This window comes from Typopeltis vanoorti, chromosome 2 (assembly GCF_054136105.1).
Source record: "Typopeltis vanoorti isolate ZY-2024b chromosome 2, IOZ_Tvanoo_1.0, whole genome shotgun sequence".
In the NCBI taxonomy this organism is placed as follows: Eukaryota; Metazoa; Arthropoda; class Arachnida; order Uropygi; family Thelyphonidae; genus Typopeltis; species Typopeltis vanoorti.
In genome coordinates, this window is record NC_143550.1 from 70,576,524 (window position 1) to 70,596,308 (window position 19,785).

A 19,785-nucleotide genomic window follows, 5' to 3' on the forward strand; every position below is an offset into this window, starting at 1 on the left:
TTATTAATATAATTTTAAATATAAACATCGTGGTGAAAATAGAGGTCTCTGCTTAGGTTTCCGTTGGGATATTAAACGGTGCTGCTGGCATGTTTTATATGTGATTGTTTTTATACTGTATAGTTTATTTTATTGTTTGTTGCTTAGAAGTATGCGTCATGCTAAGCATGTGAACTAAATTGCTAAATATTAGAAACGAAGATGTCTTCAACTGCTGATCTTATTGGTAGTAGTAAATGGATGACTCGGCGTCCCATACTGAAATCTGCTATATTCACAGATTTACAGAATGGAAGTTATATAGCAGCAATTTACACAGTGGTGAGTCCTATCATTCAATTGGTAGACGTCGATTATCCCTCTTATTTCAATTTTGGTTAAACTTGCAGATTGGGACGCGAAACACCATTACAACAACATATTAGGTTTTCTGCTTGAGGGGGTAATGCTGATTATATTGCTGAACCTCGAGTATGAATGAACCCTCGAAAGATATTCAAGCATTAAACAATGGTTCCAGCAAATTTATCATTTCCGGATAAGTTTTGTATTTGCAACCATAGTATCTGATTAAGAGATCCCACAAATCAAAATGATGGTCATTAAGAAATGACCAACAATTTGAACTTTTATACAGAATACAAGTATACATATTTCTTACATCCACCCCACAAGATCCAGGACTCATAGGAAACCGCTGCACCACACAATGCTACACCATCAAAATGCTGTATATAGTTGTGAATTGTAGTGATGATGTATTTTATAAATACATCACTAAATACTTAACTTTCCCCCTTAATAATGATCAGAAAGCACTGTTGTATCTAAGGAACAAATCAGAGTATTCTAATTAGTAGAGACAGCAAATTATTAATTTTTGTATGTGACTCCATACATGAGAAATTGTCAATTTATAGTACAATGGCATTGTGTGGGGTTAGGATTTTTAGTATTTTTGTTTATTTATTTATTTTGTACATAGCCTTATTCCAAAGACCAGACATAGAACTTTTTGAAGTCTCTAGCAAACAATCCAGTGATATCACACTAAGTGATAAAATTGACCCACCCAAAGATATTCAGACATCCATGGAAGAATTCAAAGAAATTGCAGCCTGTTGGTTTCCACTCATCTAGCGAAGCCAAAACAGCATTTGTTGTTAAACAGAAATACTTACTGCTTCTCACCAAGAAAAAAAAACAAACAGAAACATTGATAAATTGTCCAATGGCTAGTGGAAAAAACCTTCATAACCATATTGTAGCATTTAGATGTCTATGTAATGTTCCTAAAATATAGTCACTGTGCTTTACCATTAAAATAAAAACATTCTTGCCTAAAATCCAACATGCAAAGAGTGCAGATCATTACTAAACCTTATAATGATAATCAAATATTTATTTTTATTACAACTCCTTGTAATAATAATACAAGACTAAAATCTTACATATTTCTCCATATTCTCTTAGGACACCTGACTTACTTGCTATAAGCATTGTTATTTTTTTTCTCTCTCTCCAGGACTGTCTCTGTAACTTCACAAGTCCCTCAGGAAGTTCTAATTTTTCAATCCTTGTAGCAGTTAAAAAAAAAAAAAAAAAAATGTCATTCTCAGCCAATAAGAATAAAGTTTGGTTGACTAAAACTGAAATTGCTAGTCCATCCTCATTTGTTCACTATTCAGAAAGATACCTAACCAAGTGCACCATGAGAAGGTCGGGATTGAAAGTTAGCCAGAAGCGATGGTCGGCTCTCTGCATTCCTTAAAATGCTACTTGGATATGTCTTCCCAGTTATTCAGCTTTGACTCTTAAGCATCCCAAAATTAGCAAAGAACAGAATTAGCAATGCTGGTGTGGTAGAACAAATTTATGTGGAATAAGGGAAATTATTGAAAACACTAAACTAGTTGTATATAAGACAGCATTCAAGCCAATTTTAACTTGGGTCTCTGAGAGCTGGGTTAGAAATAAAACATTTGATCAAAGACTTGGAGTCTATAGATATGATAGGTCTGAGAAAGACAACAGAACTGAACAGATAGCATCAGTGGTAATATCATATTAAAAAGGATATTAGGAAAGAACTTTATGTTGTTAGCATTTAGTAATGTGTTAGCAGAGCTAACCTCAACTGGTATGAACTGAATGGGAGAAGGAAAAATTTAATTTTCTGCCACAATGGCAAAGTGTTCTTTGCCATTGTGGCAGAAAAAGATCCAGAGGAAGACCAAAAGATAGGTGAATTGATAGAGTAAGAAGGCCTTAGAGAACAGGAATATAAGATATGATAATATTGGAGTCTTCACAGATAACACATTAATTTGGAGGAAAATTTATCATAAGCTAGAAGTGATGTAACTTTTCATGTAGTACTATCATAATATGCTAATTGCCATAATTCACTGTGTGCTGCTCTGACAGTTTAAACAAAATGTTTCTGGAATTTTAGGCTTCTATCTGCCATCCCCAGATCCCTCATCTTCTTCACCTCCTCCAAGATATCATCACCAATCATAATCTTGTACCCTACATCCCATTTTTGCTTCTTGAATTTTAAAACATTACACTTGGTTACTCACTGATTTTCTCGTTCTTACAATTTGTCCCCTTGTAAGGCTAAATCTTTTCTCATTGTTCTTCCCAGCTTTGCATCATCTAGAAACAGCTATATATCACCACTCAAGCCCCTTCAAATGTAATATTTCTTAAAACTTTAATTCATTTCTTAAATTTTTAATTTTTAACCATTTAACTTCATAGTTGATTCATAAAGCTGTTAATTCATAGTTGAGCAGAGCTTTTGCGCTTTAGATTCCTGCCTGGTCTCTCAGAACCAACAGTTCAGAACAGCTGTCAGGCCAGCAAAATCTAATTTAAGCACTAATAGATAAACATGTGGGCTCCTGCCCAGAGCTTGTCTTTTAAGTAGGGCATATCAAGGCAACTCTGATGCCAAAGGTTATCATTCTCATAAGCTTTGGTACATTTTGAAACTTAAGTTTTTCTTTTTATTTGGCTATAAAATATGGATGTGTAAAAATAAGCATAATTTAAAATTATGAATCTTTTTACAATTGTTCCTCTACATTAGTATATTATTAGTTGTGCTTTCATAACATGTATGATTAGCACTTGCAGTTCCTGTTATTGATTTGTAAAAATGAAATGCAAAGCATTTGAAATTGAGGAAATGCTGAATGAAAAATTTGGTCTTCTGTCTTAAGGATGCTGGATCAATTTGTTATTCTACTGGAAAAATAAACGGAATTAGTAAAAATCTGAAACTGTAAAGCAGCTTAACATGAAGAGCTCTACTTAGTGTAAACAAAGTGTTAAGTCTGGTAGACATTAAGTATATATTAAAGAAACCAATTATAGAAAGAGTCGGAGAGTGAATGATTATATTCTTTTAAGATGAGATATCTAAACTGTAGACTTATTTTAAAAGGCCTTGGATCCAATTAATTTTGTAGTTATTTATGTAATTTTATTTAAACTTATATAATGTTTTAGTTTCATTAAATGTGTATATTTTGTATTTGGTCTCTAGTCAATAATTTTCTATATTCTAAAAGAAATATAGTGACAGAATTTTTTTAACTAACTGGAACAGCTGAGCAGGCAGTAAATGTTGAAAAAATAAACAGATGGATTCATAATATCCTCTAGTTTAATATCATAGTTGATTCTTCTTTTCTTTTTTTCGCTATTTGTGTTATTCATGCTTTCTTTTGGCAATTTGATAAATATTTCTATGCGTGCTTATTGGTTCTTCATCTTAAAAATTTTTTTTTTTCCCAAATTGTACACTATCTGGATACAATAAAGTCGTGTATCAAGTACTGTGTCATCCTTGCCTTAAAAAAATACACAAGTATGCCAAATTAATAATCCTTTTTAATATGGCAAAACTCATTTGGAAAACCAAGGAAGAGATGGCCAGATGAAATTGTTAGGATTACTGGAATGCAGTGGATGAGAAATGCTGAAAATAGAATGGAATGGAAAAAATTGGGGAATACCTGCATTCAAGTGGACTGAATTAGGGTGAAGAAATTTCATTTAGTTAAAATTTTTCTATGGCTTTATATATATTCATATGTGTTTTTTCTGATGAGCTCCACATACAATCTTTTTAAAAAAGAATTACTTGTTTTCATACATTTTCATTTACTTCTTCAGATTAATAAAAAAAACGACTAGAAAGAAAGGTATTCACCGATTTCCAAATTGTCATTATTCAATTAAACTTGAACAAGATGTTGAATGTTGTAGTGTGATGTCATAGGTATGCTATTTGTTATAATGTGCTATATAATTCTTCTCATAGTAGCCTAATTCATTTGTGTGCAGATCTTTTATATATGTTGCCCATAGCTGATTTATGATGATACCTTGGTTTTTATTGCATTTTGGTGGACATCGTTTCATTTCACTTGCTTCTTTAAATTGACAGACGTTAACTTCTGTTCAGTATTTAAATTCTATTATGGCAATTTTGCGAATTGCCAGTTTACTTGGTGCTTTTCTTTGATTATATGAAATGCCACTCCTGACTTATCCACCCAATTTTTCTCTACATCCTTGACATGCTTTTTCTGATGGATTTCTCCAGATTAGCCTGTCTGTCCAATGTAACAAATTGCACAAACAGATTTTATACACTCCTAGTCATTTTTAAAGCGAGTAAGGTTTTTTGCAGTGATTTTAGCATCATGGACATTTTTCATAGTGTTTTAAAGGTGACTTTTAAGTTGCATTGTTTTAAAATTTTTACTATTTTATCTGTAATGTTTTAATATAAGGTAAAGTCATAACATCTTTCTAGTCATCTTATGCATGCTGTGTAATATGTGATGACTTATTTAAGATGCTGTTGATAGTTCCGAGATTGTCTACTTTTTAGAAGAATGATCTGTTTAAGCTAAATTATTACTTCTTCTCTTGTTTTCATCTCTGGAGATGAGAACAACAAGGAAGGAAGGGGGGATCTATCTTTTTCCACTTCTAATGACAACTGTTTTTCACAGCCTGGCAAAATCATGAAGATTGTTCTCTCAAAAGGTCACTGTCATCTTCATGATTGGCCAGGCTCTGAAAAAACTGTCCACAGTTCTACAGAAATTCCTCAATAGATTAAATCAGAGAATCTAATTTACATTAAAAGTAAAAAAAAAAAAATAAAATAAAAAATAGATCCTCTTTCTTCCTTATGTTCTCATCTCATTAAAAAATGGACACACTCTCAGAACTATCAGTAGCATCTTAAATAAGTCATCAGATATTGCAGATCATGTATAGCAAGATTGACTACAAAGGTGCTGTTACTTTACCTTATATTAATAATGTCAGATAAAACCAAATTTTTAAACAATAAAACTTAAAAAGTTGCCTGTAAACTATTACAAAAAATGTCCATGATGCTAAGATCACCAAAACAAATCTGTAAGAAAAAACTTGTCAAGAATGAAGGGGGGGGGGATATAATCAAAATTAGCATTTCACATGCCGAAAGAAAAGCACCAGTAAATGTCATACATAGAATTTAACAATTGTGTATATCAATTTAAAGAAGCAAGTGAAATGATAATGTCCTACCCAATGCAACAAAAACCCAGGTCTCATCTTAAATTCAGCTATTGACAGGATATATTAAAAGACCTACATATGAATGAATTAGGTTATGAGAAGAATTGCATAATACATTGCAACAAATTGCATGTATGACTTTTCACTGCAGTATTCAACATCATGTTTTCAAATTTAATTGAATAAGAATAGTTATTTGGAAATCTATCTGTGAATAACTTTCTTTCTACTTGTTTTTTAATCTGAAGTACATAAAAATATATGAAACTAGTAATTAAAGTAATTGTTTCTTAAAGTCGTACATGGTACTTGTCGGACACAACAGTTAAAATTAAGTTTTAACCTAGGTTGGTTTACAGAGACAGCTTCATGAAATTTTCAGAAAAAACAAAGTGTTTATTATTAGGTTTGCTCTTTTTTGCAAAATTCTCAGAACACTTATGTATGTTTAATGTTAATTTCCTTTTTCTGCTGTATATCTTTAAAAACAATGACAGTTTCATCTTGCTTTATGCCAGCTGCCCTCTAATAACAAAAAAAAATTCCTCTATAGAAAGTTCTTCCATAGGACTACAAGCACAAATAAGGCATCAGATACAATTTTACACTTGGAAATTTGTCCATATCACTGTTCTTGAAATTGCTGTTATTCAGTAAGTTTATCTTTTTGTTTAGTTCAATTCTATAGCTACTTTCTCTGATCACCATTTCCCAAACTTAATACCTTATAGGTTAATATTTAGAAATATCTCACAGTGTTTCTATCTTTGTAACACCAGTTATGTTGCCTTGATGCTTTTTCTAATTTCTTGGCTATCCTTTTCGTTTCTATTAATGTTCTAACATATCTTCAGTTCTGTTAAGGTTGATGGTGTTCTGATTGCTGGCATTGTATTGTTTGTTTGCCTGGTTTCTTGATGAAATCACCATGCAGCCTTCTATAACCAGATGATGGCGTCATTGGCATGATGTTTGTTCATGTTGTACCATCAGGTTTCTGGTTTAAACCAACATAAAACAATTTGGTTAGCTTAGGTTCAAGTTGCTAGTCCATGAACTTGAAAATAACAATTCACTTATTATTTATTGCTACTGAGAAAGACTGAAATATGCATACAGTGTATTTTTACTGAAACTTTTACTGAGCATTGTAAGATAGATTCGTCTAAACCAATGTTTAGAAGTTTCAAGTGACTGTGTCCTGTGTAATAAAGTATATATAATATTTTCTTGAACATATTATTATACAGCTATCTCCATGGAACCAAAAGACTCATCATGACCCACTATTCACATTATACTTATCATACCTCTCTTTAAGCTTATTCACCATTGAAGCACTTACAACTACTTCTGACAATTCATTCTACTTGTCACCACTCTCCAAACAAAGAACCTAGTCAACACAACTTCTAAGGGTGACCCCTTAGAAGTTGTGTTGACTAGGTTCTTTGTTTGTTCTTTGTTCTTGTTCTCCCCTACTCCTCGTGTATTGAAAAATTTCTTTTAGCAATCTTAGAATTCCTTTTAGTAATTTAACCTCCACCTGTCAGCTTAACTCTGCAACTCATATACCTTCAGTCTCTCCTCATAGGGAGCATTCCACAAACATGTCACTAGCTTGGTCACTTGTCTCTGAATCCTCTCCACTTCCTGATCTCCAAGAAAAAACAGGTGGTCAAATCTTCATACAGTAGTCAACCTGTGACTGAATCATAGCTTTATATGTCTTCAACATCCAAGTAATCCTTTGAGCTATATTGCCAACTTTTGTAACATGTTCTCTGAACTTCAAACATCTATTCAACCCCAGATCCTAATCCTCATCAATTTCCTGTATACCAATATCATCACTATGATACAAAATATATAATGTTTTCCTTCCAAAGTTCATTACTTTAAATTTTGCAACAATTAAATTGACAACTATCATCCTTTGTCCACATTGAAAAATTATTAAAATCATCCTGCAGGATATCTATATCACCTTTATCAACTATTGCCCTTACCAGTTTTGCGTCATCAGCAAAAACTAAATACCTCCCCTCCTTAAATCTGCTATATCATGATATATATCATTAATATATATTATACAGAAATCCTATCATGGATGGCCCATAGTAATATTTACTTGTTACTTACTAACTACTTATTTACTTATTACAGCCAGCCTGGTTGGTCAAGTGGTTAGCTTATTCACTCTCCTACCAACAGGTCACAGGTTCAAATCCTGCTGTGGGCATGGATGTTTGTGATTATGGTTAAGTGGGAGATGGATTTAATTGCCTGGTGTAAGACCACTGTCCTGCTTATTAGAGCAGTGGCTTGAAAAAGTTCCATGTTTGGTCTCTAGAGTAATGTTTCCAGACTATGTAAAAATAGCCCCTGCAGCACAATTGGAAGAATAGCAGAACATTGCGCCCTTTGATTGGAAAAGACCTGGGCTTGATTCTCATTGTGACGAGAAGAATCCTTATGTGGACTTTTTCAGTTGAAGGTGAGTTAGCTGATCTGATATATTGGTAGCAGGGTTTTTTCCTCCCGGAAACTCAGATATTCATCCCACTGACAGTTAAATTGGCCTTCAGAACACACGCAATTTACAGACAAAAAAATACTGTTATTGGTGGTGATGGGCAATAGATGGCATTAATGGTAGTGGTGTTGTAGTTGGTGGAGAGGATGAGATGTATTTATTATTATTATTATTATTATTATTATTATTATTATTTTGACACCTCCAGGGAGTCCACAGACTCATCGAGGGAGAGTGTGCCGACAGCATCGAACGATTGGCCCCCTTCCAACTACTAACCGCGCTCAAACTTACTTAACGGAGTTATTAGTAGCAGTTGTGTGCCCTCCCACGATGAGTCCTTGGACTTCCTGGAGGTGTCGTAATAATAATAATAAAAAATGACAAAAATACTGTAGAGTTATAATAACCTTTTATGGATGGGAACCACATAAAAATTTGTTCATTAAGCATTATCTACAGTGTGATTTTTCTATCTTACCACTGAGAAATGAATATACTCTGATCCCTTAGATATCTGATGGATCAGTGTACATCTACAGGGCGTATTGAATGCATCTCTAGCAGATATCATTGATCCCTCAGTTATCTGACCTGTCAACCATCCCTTGAATGGGTTAACATATACAATTCCTGAAACAGCATTATGTAACCATACATTTGGTTAACTGTACACTTAGCCAGCATATTACTTTTTCAACTTTGATTGGATACCTGAAGGACTTCTACAAATAATGTAGAACATCATTTTTAGAAGATAGGTGTAATCCTGACCCTAAAGTGAAGTCTTCGTATTTCTAATATTTGTTGAAAGAACATAATTTTTAAAACTTTCAGTATGCATTTAATCTGCAGGCACATATTGAATGCATTTCTAACTGTTAACAGATATCATTGAAAAACTCAGTGGCTCAAGTGTGATTATATAAAAAGCTGTCAAATAAATCTGGATATATTTGCTAGGTTTCTGATGGGCTTTCATCAGAAACCTAGCAAAATGCTATTTTGCTAGGTTTCTGATGAAAGCCCTTTTTGATATCTGGGTGATTAATATCTGTATATAAGAATTGTTTCAAGAATGAATTTAAAAATAGTTTTAAATTGCTTTTTTTTTTTATTTTTAAATTTCCGATGCATATTTGTATTTCATTTCAGGTTCAGAGTCTACTTACTATTTCTCTTTCTGTGTTTGATGTATATGTGTTACTTGAAGCTCAGCCAGGTAGTATACATTACCGCTATTTTGGTATAAATTTCCTGTTTGTCTACAGTGGGAACAAACATGGCAAGTATTTTTAATCTTAACTCACTTTTATCTTTCCTATACATACACCCATGAATACTCGATATTTATAATTTTTCAGTCTTTCATCAGTGAGAAATACCACCAAAAAGTTGGATTATAGTTTATGCATGTAGTATTATTTACATTTTTCTTTCTTCAGATAACATGAATTTGGTTTATATGTGCAGTTATATAATATTAAGCTACTTTTTATTTCAGTAAGAAATCTACTGATAACCTGCTCAGTCCTGTCCTTTATTATTGCACTGTACCTTCTTTTGGCATCTATAATTCTGATGAGAGCATTAAGAAAAGTAAGTGAATATATTGAAATCAGAATATATTTTTTAAACTTCCCAATAAACATAGTTTATTTAGATAGTTCAATCTTGATTTTTCATGCTGAGGTAAGTGTTCTATCATTTACTAACTCTTATTCAGAATAATAAGAATAGCAAATGTATCAAATTGTGATATATTTGCTGGAGTTGTTCAGTCTATAAGCGTAATCAAAGCCTAGAACATCTCATTGAGGTGAGAAGATTCTGAATCTGTTGCCAAGATATGATAGGAGTGAATTGAAAGGAAAGGCTATGATTGTAAGTGATTCAGTGCATAGGTTGTGTAGGAAGACATACTCTCAGGGGACCCTGTAACCCCTAGAGAGAGCGCGTCCCCTGGGTGGCGGATAGGGGAGCCCACCGTGTGTGTGTGTGTGTGTGTGTGTGTGTGTATGGTGGGATGGTCCAAATATACCGAATAAGGACTCATGGAACAACAGGGCCATAAGGGGCAATCATCTTGATTGTAAGGGAAGCGGCACTCCCATGGATCCCTAGCTGGATCTATCCTCTCCTTCTTCTACTTTGAGTAAGACCCACTTACTTTAATCTTTCTTATAAGGCCTTATCAGCCAACTCTTCTTACTTTATGACCCCTTGTGCTATTAGAGTACTCGAGGGCCATGGGGTCTTTTCATTTCTGGCCTTACAACTATGTCCTCTCTATAAACCTTACTATATTTCTTCTATAATCTACCCTTTCCCCCTTCAATATACCCTATTCCTCCTATGGGTTTAAATTCGGAAGAAGGAGAGTTCAGAAGCCTTAAGGTAGCAGCCCTACCATTGAACTATTCCATCGTCAGGCTAGTCCCCTGACATGGAGAACATAACCATATTTGTAAGCTGACAGAAAAAGATAATTGGATTGAATCTATGGGCAACGACCCTGGAATGGAAAAGGGAAAACGAAAATGGAAACGACAAAATATAATACACATAGCAAACTGGAATGTAAGAGGAATAGCATATAAAGAAATAGAATTAGACCAGTTATTAAATGAAAGAAATTTTAAAATAGCAGTATTCACTGAAACAAAAAAGAAATTAAAAGGAACTATGAGAACTGAAAATTTTAATGTGATATACAGTGGCGTCGACAGAGACCAAAGAGCACAAGCAGGAGTCATGATTTGGATTCATAACTCCCTTTCAAAACAGTTAAAACATTATAAATTATGGAATGAAAGAATAATAGAAGCTAGAATAAAAATAGATAGAGGCTATTTAACAATAATTGGTTTATATGCCCCAGAAGAAGGAAGAGAACAGGATAATATTAATTTTTATAATCAGCTACAAAACACATATAATAAAATAAATAAAAATGATTACATAATTTTAGCAGGAGACTTAAATGCAAGAATTGGAAACACGAAAATTAATAATAATATAGGAATACATGGAGAACACACTCTAAACAGAAATGGTAAAAAATTGATTAACTTTGTAGTTTATAATAACCTAAAAATAATGAATTCCTTCTATAAACATAAAGACATACATAAATATACTTGGGCAGCAAGAGGATGGAAATCAATATTAGATTACTTCATATTAAATGAAAAGACATCAGAATTTTCACTAGATGTTAGAGTTCACAGAGGATATGAAATAAGCAATGACCACTTCCTTGTTAAAATAAAATTAAGATTACCACCTAAATGGCTACAAGTAACAAGAACAGAAAGAAAAATTGAAACATTTGTTTATAAAACTAGACTATTGAATGACACAAATGTACAATGGCTATATGAACAAAGAATTAACCAGTATCTAGATAAAATAAAACAAAATGAAGAAATAGAAATAGAATGGCTTAATATAAAAACGATACTAAATGCAGCAGCAAATGAAAGCTTAGGAAAGACCAAAAAATTCAATAAAAGAAAAAATCTGAAGATATAGGATGATACAATCAAAAAGAAAAAAGAAGCCTATCACAAATGGTTAAGCAGTAAAAGATTAGAAGATGAAATAGAATATAAAAGAATAAGAGCCATAGCTAAAAGAGAAGTCAGAAAAAGACAGAGAATCATGGAATAAATTTGTTTCTAATTTAGAACATGATTTATATAAAATAAGACCCAATGTATATAAGACTTTGAAACACCTAAATGCAGATACCAAAGAAAACATAAAATTAAACACTGAATTGAAATTAGAGGAATTTCTAAATTACTACACAGAACTGTGGACAGACAAATATTTTAAAAAAGACAACTGGCAAACAATTAATGAAAATGAAAAGGAAATAACTGAAGAAGAATTAGAAATCAGCCTGAAAGAAACAAGAAACGGAAAATCACCTGGAGAAGATAAGCTAGGTTCAGAACTATATAAATATGCAGGAACAAGATTCAAAGGAAGACTCTTATTATTTTTAAATAAAATTTACTCAACTGGTATCCCCCCAATAGAATGGAAAAAAAGCAATTGTGATTCCTATCTTTAAGAAAGGTAATAGAGATGACCCTAAAAACTATAGAGGTATCAGTATACTAAATTCATGTTACAAAATATACAGCAGAATCTTAAATAACAAACTAATGAAATATTCCGAAAACTTTATTCTAGAGGTACAAAATGGATTTAGAAAAGGACGATCATGTATAGACCCAGCCTTCTGCCTAAAATTAATAATAGAGAAAAGAAGAGAATATAATTTAGAAACACATATTGCATTTATTGACTTTGAAAAAGCATTTGACAAAGTTAAAAGAAACATATTATTTAACATATTAAAAGAAAGACAAATACCAAATAATATCCTAAAAGCTGTCACAAGTATATATGAAAATAATCAAATACAAATAAGATTAAATCACGAGCTATCATATACAAGAGAGATAAACCAAGGGGTCCGACAGGGATGTCCCCTCTCAGCAACTCTTTTTAATATCTACTTAAATGAAATAATAATAAAATGGAGTAAAAATTTACATCAAGGAATTAAACTTTCACCTACAGTTAACTTAAACACTCTCCTCTTTGCAGACGATCAAATAATAATTACAAATTCTGAAGATAACTTACAGAAAGCTATTTTCAATCTAAATGAGATATCCAAAGATTATGGTATGATAATATCAACGGAAAAATCAAAAACTATTGCCTTTAAAGGACAAGATCCAGCAAGAACTAAAATAGTATTAGATAACAAGATCTTAGAACAGGTGAATTCATTTAACTACCTAGGATGTATGATCACTTATGAAAATGAAAAAGATATAAACATAAAAATTGCAAAATATTTAAAAATAACAGGAGTAATTAACTCTATATTTAAACTGAACCTAGTTCAAAAACAAACCAGGCTAAAAGTATACAATACATTAGCCCTACCAGTCTTAATGTATGGAAGCGAAATCTGGACAATAAAACAAAAAGACAAACAAAGATTAACAACAGCAGAAATGAAGTTTATGAGAAAAATTGCAAAGTATACCCTATTTGATCACAAAAGAAACGAAGATATTATGAAAGAATTAAACCAAGAACCAGTAATTGAAAAAATTAAAAAATATAAACATAGATGGATGGAACACGTTCAAAGAATGAAAACAGAAAGATTACTAAAACAAGCCTTAAAGTACAAGCCATTAGGAAAAAGAAAACCAGGACGTCCTCTTAAACGATTCAACGATGACTTCTAAGGCCGGAACAGACCATACTAGGCCTAAATCCTTGATACGTATGATGATGATGATCTGGATAAAAGCATATATTAGGTGCATTGTACTTGAACTACTTGTAGTTATGTGTATGTGGAGGAAAATGTTTTGTGGTGGAGACTGGAAATACATAATCAGAGAAATTAGTCTTGGTGTGAAAATGCTGAAATGTAGTTTCTTAAGTGTTGAACCTGCATGGGGACGAAGTTCAACTTAGTCAGAACTTTATTAGTAAGACTGGGGAATGATGTAGAGGTACAACAAATGAGGTATTTATTTTCAGGAAGGATAAAAAGAACAGGACAGTAGAAGGATATTTTAGATGCTGCATGGGGACCAAGTTCAACTTAGTCAGAACTTTATTAGTGAGACTGGGGAATGATGTAGAGGTACAACAAATGAGGTATTTTATTTTCAGGAAGGATAAAAAGAACAGGACAGCAGAAGGATATTTTAGATGGTAGCAGAAAACTTGCATCCAAAACAGAGTGGATGTGCAGGCAGATTGGCAGGTTTGGTGGCAGTGCATTTGAGCTGTCTGGGTGGAAGCCAATAAAACAAAATATAGTCATTTGCTGTTTCAAGCCATGTGATTCAAAGGAAAACATAGATGGCATGTGTTGGTTGTTGGTAGATTAGATGAAATCATTGAATATTGGGGTGAGTATTATGAAGGACTTGAACCATAAAGACAGATTTGGAGGAGAAAAAGATATATGACAGGAAGGAAATGGAATTTATTCATTTAGGTGGTAATTAATTAAAATACCATGTGATGGAGAAGTGAAGTTTGAGAGTGCTTGCTCTGTTTATAATATTAGAGCATTTATCTGTGATCAAGACAGAATTTTGCTCCCAATTTTGGAGCATGATGGCCATATTCTTTAGGCAGCAAAGGTTCTCGCCTGACCTGGAGTTTTGAAATGTAGAATTTTCAATAAAAAGAAGTTTATGTGGAGCTACAGAGCCAGTGATTATGACATACCTACATTCTCTTGCAGTTTTTTGTGCCGTTAGCAACTTGGAGCATTGCCAGTGGCATAAGAAACTGCAAGGGAAAGATTCATTACTATTTTATAGCTTATATTTTGCTGGAATATCCTTATAAGGCTTTAGTATATGAGGTGGTAGAAAGGCAAGTTAACAAAATGATGATAGGTCTGTTATCTTCCTGTGAGAATGAAGAGAAAGTTTGTGAGTATAAATTTGATTAATAGGCAGAAAAGAAGGAATATGATAAATTCTATCATATTATACTGCCGAGAAAAAGCATAGGGTAATTTCGATCTTTTTCCCCCACATGTCTTTCATATATTCTTTTGTGCAAATTTCTCTCAAAGATCCTATTTGTCCATTGCAACAGGTCGTGTAGAATACTTTATGTACACCAGGCTTCCTAAGAGGCAGAGGGGGGGCTTTTTGGAATAACTTCAGCATAATAGATTTTTTTTTCAGAAGTGTGAAGGCAACTTTGAGGTTATATTGTTTTCATTTTACAGTATAAATTGAAGAAAACAGAACACTTGCTTTCCTTGCTGTGTTCTTCTGTGTTTGTCACTGAACAAAATAATTAACTTTCTTGGTATACAGGAAAAAGTTCAGCACTGCTAGATATTTACATTAGGCTTCTCACCATTATCCTGCTCAGAAGCAAAATGTTCATAAAAGCCCTTAAAGACAGAGTTATGCATTCATGGTGACAGTAACAAAAAGGAATAAGAAGTGGATTATCTTGGAAATGGTCTTATAAGGAATTGCTACAATATGATAACTATTATTAACATCCTGTGAAAACCATCAAATGAATGGGTCACCCAAATCCCCCTCATTTGCCTCTCAAGAAGCATGATATAAATAAAATGGCATATGTTGCATTAGACAGATAGGACATTCAGAATAAATTTGTATGAAAGAACATATTAAGGACATTGAGGGAAAAAATCTCACAATTCCAGCCTATTACACTACAAAGATATATTGAATGTAATAACTATATTGTAAGTTTAAAGAAGCCTCTGAAATGATATTGTTCAATGCCAAAAATCAAGATCTTATTCTAAAGTAATTTTGAATGGCTCTTGTAATTAATGTTTCACATCACAGGTCAACAAATGGAAGCATGCATGACATTTCAACATAATATGAACTATCAGTTTATTGTATTGTTACTTTATGTATTAAAATTTATTCGGCTACAAATATATTTTCAAATTGATAAATTGCGGTTCATTAGAGAACTTATGTTAATAAGAAGTTTTATGTAGAAGAAATTTTTTTTTTTTTTAATAACATGTAAGAAAGTTTTAAAGCGAATAAAAGTTGAGCAGCTCTCAGATGTGAACTGTAGACTAAAATACAGAAAGATTATTGAAAAGAAAATGAAAGACTTTGAGAACAGGAATCAAACCTTGGAGATTCAGTGGCAAATTCTGAAGAAAACATTGATTGATTCTGCCAGAGAGGCATGTGGTGAGGTTGTGTGCAAGGATAAAAAAATCAGAACTCCCTGGTGGACACAGGAAGTTAAAGAGGCAGTAAAGGAAAAGAAGAAAGCATATCAAAAGTTCCTGGCAAATAAGTCAGCTTTTACTCTTACAGAATACAGAGACAAATGTAAGAAAGCTAAACAGTGTGTAAAGTCATGGGAGGACTTTGGCAAGAAGATAGAAAATAAATATAAAGAAGGTGTCAAAATATTCTGGAGGTTGTTGAAGAGGCTTAGGAATGGAGGAAAGAGTGCTGTAAAAGGAGTTAGAGATGATAAAGGTGACATGAAAACAGGAGAAAAAGATATCCTTGAAGTATGGAGTAATTACTTTGAAAAACTGCTAAATGAAACAAGCAGTGATGACAGCACAGTGATAAAAAAACACTGACCAGGCATGCAGTCAGGAATACATATCCATACTTGAAGTAGAAAAAGCCATCAAAGGCTTGAAATGTGGAAAGGCAGCAGGAGTAGATGATATTCGACCAAAAATGCTGAAGTATGGTGGTATAAAAGTCTTACAGTGGCTGCACTGCATAGTTCAGAAAGCCTGGACAGAGGGACGAATTCCCGATGATTGGAGTAGAGCTCTCATAGTACCCATATATAAAAAGGGAAATAAAACTGAATGTGAGAATTACAGATATTTCCCTACTGAGTGTTCCTGGCAAGATCTATGCAAGTATACTTGAGAAACGGTTGAGAAGAATTGTGGAAGAAAAGCTTGGTGAAGAACAAGCTGGATTCAGGCCAAATAGAGGCTGTCAGGATCAGAACTTCACTTTGCAACAAATAGTTGAGAAAGCATGGGAATACAACAAAGATCTGTATTTAAGTTTTGTCGATTTGGAAAAGGCATATGACAAGGTGCCAAGAGAGAAGCTATTCAATACGCTGCAGTTATATGGTGTCAATGGGGAATTATATCAAGCAATACTTAGTCTTTATTTGAGTGTTTTGAATGTTTTGAATGTTCCCAGTTTCTGCAGTGGATGATGGTAAAAGATTGAATGGAGGTATCTGCCAGTGTTGATAGACTTCCTGTATACTGAACAAGTTGTTTTTCAGAGATGTCTGAGTATATCTAGGATAATCTGTTAGCATGGTACTATCTTATTGTTTTCAAGTTCCACAGTGAACTCTCTGAAGGTGTAGGCTGTTGAAATAATTCTAATTATTTTTAATTCTTTAAATTCTAATTCATATAATGAATATATTGTCTACATACAGCAGCCACATTCTGATTATAACCTACGTGTCTCTTCTCAAAAGAGTTTGTGAATGATCTTTTCATGTTATTACTTATGTGCTTTTTCTCAAATGGAATATTCTGGAGATATCCAATGTTGAGACATTTTAAAGATGTGGAAAAGAAAAAAAAATATAAATCCAATTTGGCATATCACATAACCAGTGAAGACCATCTTGTACTTGGGAAGAAAAGCTGTATGTTGACCATAGGAACCAAGGATGATACATTGTTTTTTTTCTGCAGTGAATAGGTGTACGTAGCATTCTTTCACTAAGTCTGGTCATTATTCATCAAAAACCTCGTCAGAACGGAGCTATCATACATGTCGAAACATGACAGTTCTAGCTAGTATGTTTCCACATTCATTGTCTTTAATTTTCATCCATTATGTTTTATTCTTGTAATCTGTTATACAATTCTCTCATTTTATTAAGAAAGTTTTCATCTCGTACTCTGCACAGGAAGATTATCAGTATAACCACTGAAATCTGATATTCATAAGTTAGATGTAGTTTGTGATATCTGGATGAGTCTCAAAGGATAATGATGCCATCATCATAAGCCACTAGAATGTTCTCCCCTCTCTATCCTCCTTTATTCCTTTATGTCTAATGACTTTCCCATGCTAGGTTGAATGGGATCAAAAGAGGGAATTTCCTAGATGAAATCTAGATTTTATTTTAAAGTTTTCTGAATATTCTTGCAGAAAATGTAGTTGTACCATATCTGTAAACTTTTGGGGTATTCTAAAAAAAATTCTCATTCATCCCACAGAGTGCTGTGACATATATCTGTATGTATATGCTTGTTTGTAATTTAGAAATAACACATGCATTTCTTTATCGAATTCCTAATGCTTTTCTAACAGTTGTTGAAATGTGACATTGAGATCAGTTCTCAATTTTCCTTTGTGGAAGCCACATTGATTCTACGATGACATTTGAAGCGTACACTTTAATTATGTTCCAGATCAGCATAGATAGTATTTTATAGCAAGTGTCAAAGAGGGAGATATCCCTGTAGCTACTAGTAACCATGGGGTCCCCTTTTTTAAACATAGGACATTCCAGTCCACTGGAATTTCCTCTTTTTGCCTTATTAGCTTGAGTTTCATAAATTTTTGTTTTTCCAATTTTTAAACATTCCCCTGCAATTTTTTTCACCTGTTGCTTTTGTTAATGTTTAGTTTTAATTGCATTCTTGACTTCAGTCAGAGATAGTTCCTCAGTAATAAGTTCATCAACATTGCCTTCTAAACATTGTACCTCAGGTATATAAGATTCAGGTGGTGGGATATGTTTCTTTCAGAACACCAACTTTGTCAGCAGTTTCTTTTTCTAGGATAATTAAATCTCCATTTATGGTTTATATTCTCTGAAGTGTCCCATCATATTGAAAAATTGGGTTGTATTATTATTATAACTGTGTCTCCATGGAGTCAGATGACTCATCATGGGAGACCCTTACATTTGACACTCTAACCATTATTCACACAATACCTATCATACTTCTCATTCACAGATGAAACACTCACAACCACCTCTGGCAACACATTCACCACCCTCCCAGAGTTATGTTATTTTTATTTCATTTACCCCCCCCCCCAGCACTGTATTTTGTTGCTGAAGGTTCTACATTTCTTATAGTTCTCCTACTGTTCTGTGGTGATCACTATAGGAGCAATCACCAGAAAACAGCGATTGATCCTATACCATTTTTAAACTAATCTTAAACCACTGGTTTTAATTCCCATTGTTTGTGAATTGAAGAGTTTCTTCCACGCAGATGTTTGAATCTGAGGTTATATGTTTTACTCATATATATAGGATAAAGTAAATTGCTCTTGCTCTTTTCTGCATATCATTTTGTTTATATTGTGACATTTTGATATTATATTGAGTAGTATTGCTATTAACATTTCTCAGTTTAGTCAGCTTTTATTTCTTTAGTTAAATAGGAGAGCCTGTGAGAATTGCTTTTTAAATAGCTACATGTCAGTTGCTTTTATTTTATCCCATTTTCCCTTTATAGATTAGGCTCATTGGCATGACATGTCATGCCAATAACTTGGCTTCTTTGAAACTAATTCTGTGATAGGGGTGGTTAATCCTATCTGCACAGTGCATTATGACTGAAATTGCATGTGTTCTTCTGGCTAGTTTTCCCATTTTGTGGGAAGTAAAAAACACCTAGGTTTCAGAGAGGAAAAACCCCGCCACCTCTATACAAGACCAACTACACCTTAAGTTGAGAAGCCTTAATAAAAGTTTTCTTTGTGTACCTTAGACTCGATTTGATTCCAGGTCTTTTTAACTACCAGAGGACAGAGTTGAAACTAACTGATCACATTGGAGTCTCATGTTTATTTCTGTGGAAAACTTCAATCATTCTACCTTTCACCAATCAACAATTGCTACCTTTTGTTACAATTGTTTACTTGTAGGGCATCATGAATTAGCAGTCACATGTAGGTGATTCATTATTAGTGTTTGCCAGTATCATTATTAACCATGTGTTTTTATTGGAGTTAAATTTCTTATAAATTCACTGAAAATTCTATATTTTTTCCCTTCACTAATGTCTATTCCAAACAATAAAAGAATACTTATAAAAA

General features: G+C 33.1%; 1 protein-coding gene and 1 long non-coding RNA gene across 2 annotated transcripts in view; both read left to right on the forward strand.

Moving 5' to 3' along the window:
* Window positions 1-85: 85 nt before the first annotated feature.
* LOC150109151 (uncharacterized) lies at window positions 86-9,430 on the forward strand. The gene is made up of 2 exons (XR_016549171.1): window positions 86-321; window positions 9,287-9,430. It is a non-coding gene; the product is annotated as an uncharacterized LOC150109151 (long non-coding RNA).
* A 210-nt stretch (window positions 9,431-9,640) lies between these two features.
* LOC150109152 (uncharacterized) overlaps window positions 9,641-19,785 on the forward strand; it is a 36,295-nt gene continuing 26,150 nt past the window's right edge. The window contains exon 1 of the mRNA XM_090411763.1: window positions 9,641-9,730. Within this exon, the coding sequence (XP_090267889.1) occupies window positions 9,713-9,730 (18 nt within the window). The 5' untranslated portion in view covers window positions 9,641-9,712. The remainder of the gene's footprint in view (window positions 9,731-19,785) is intronic.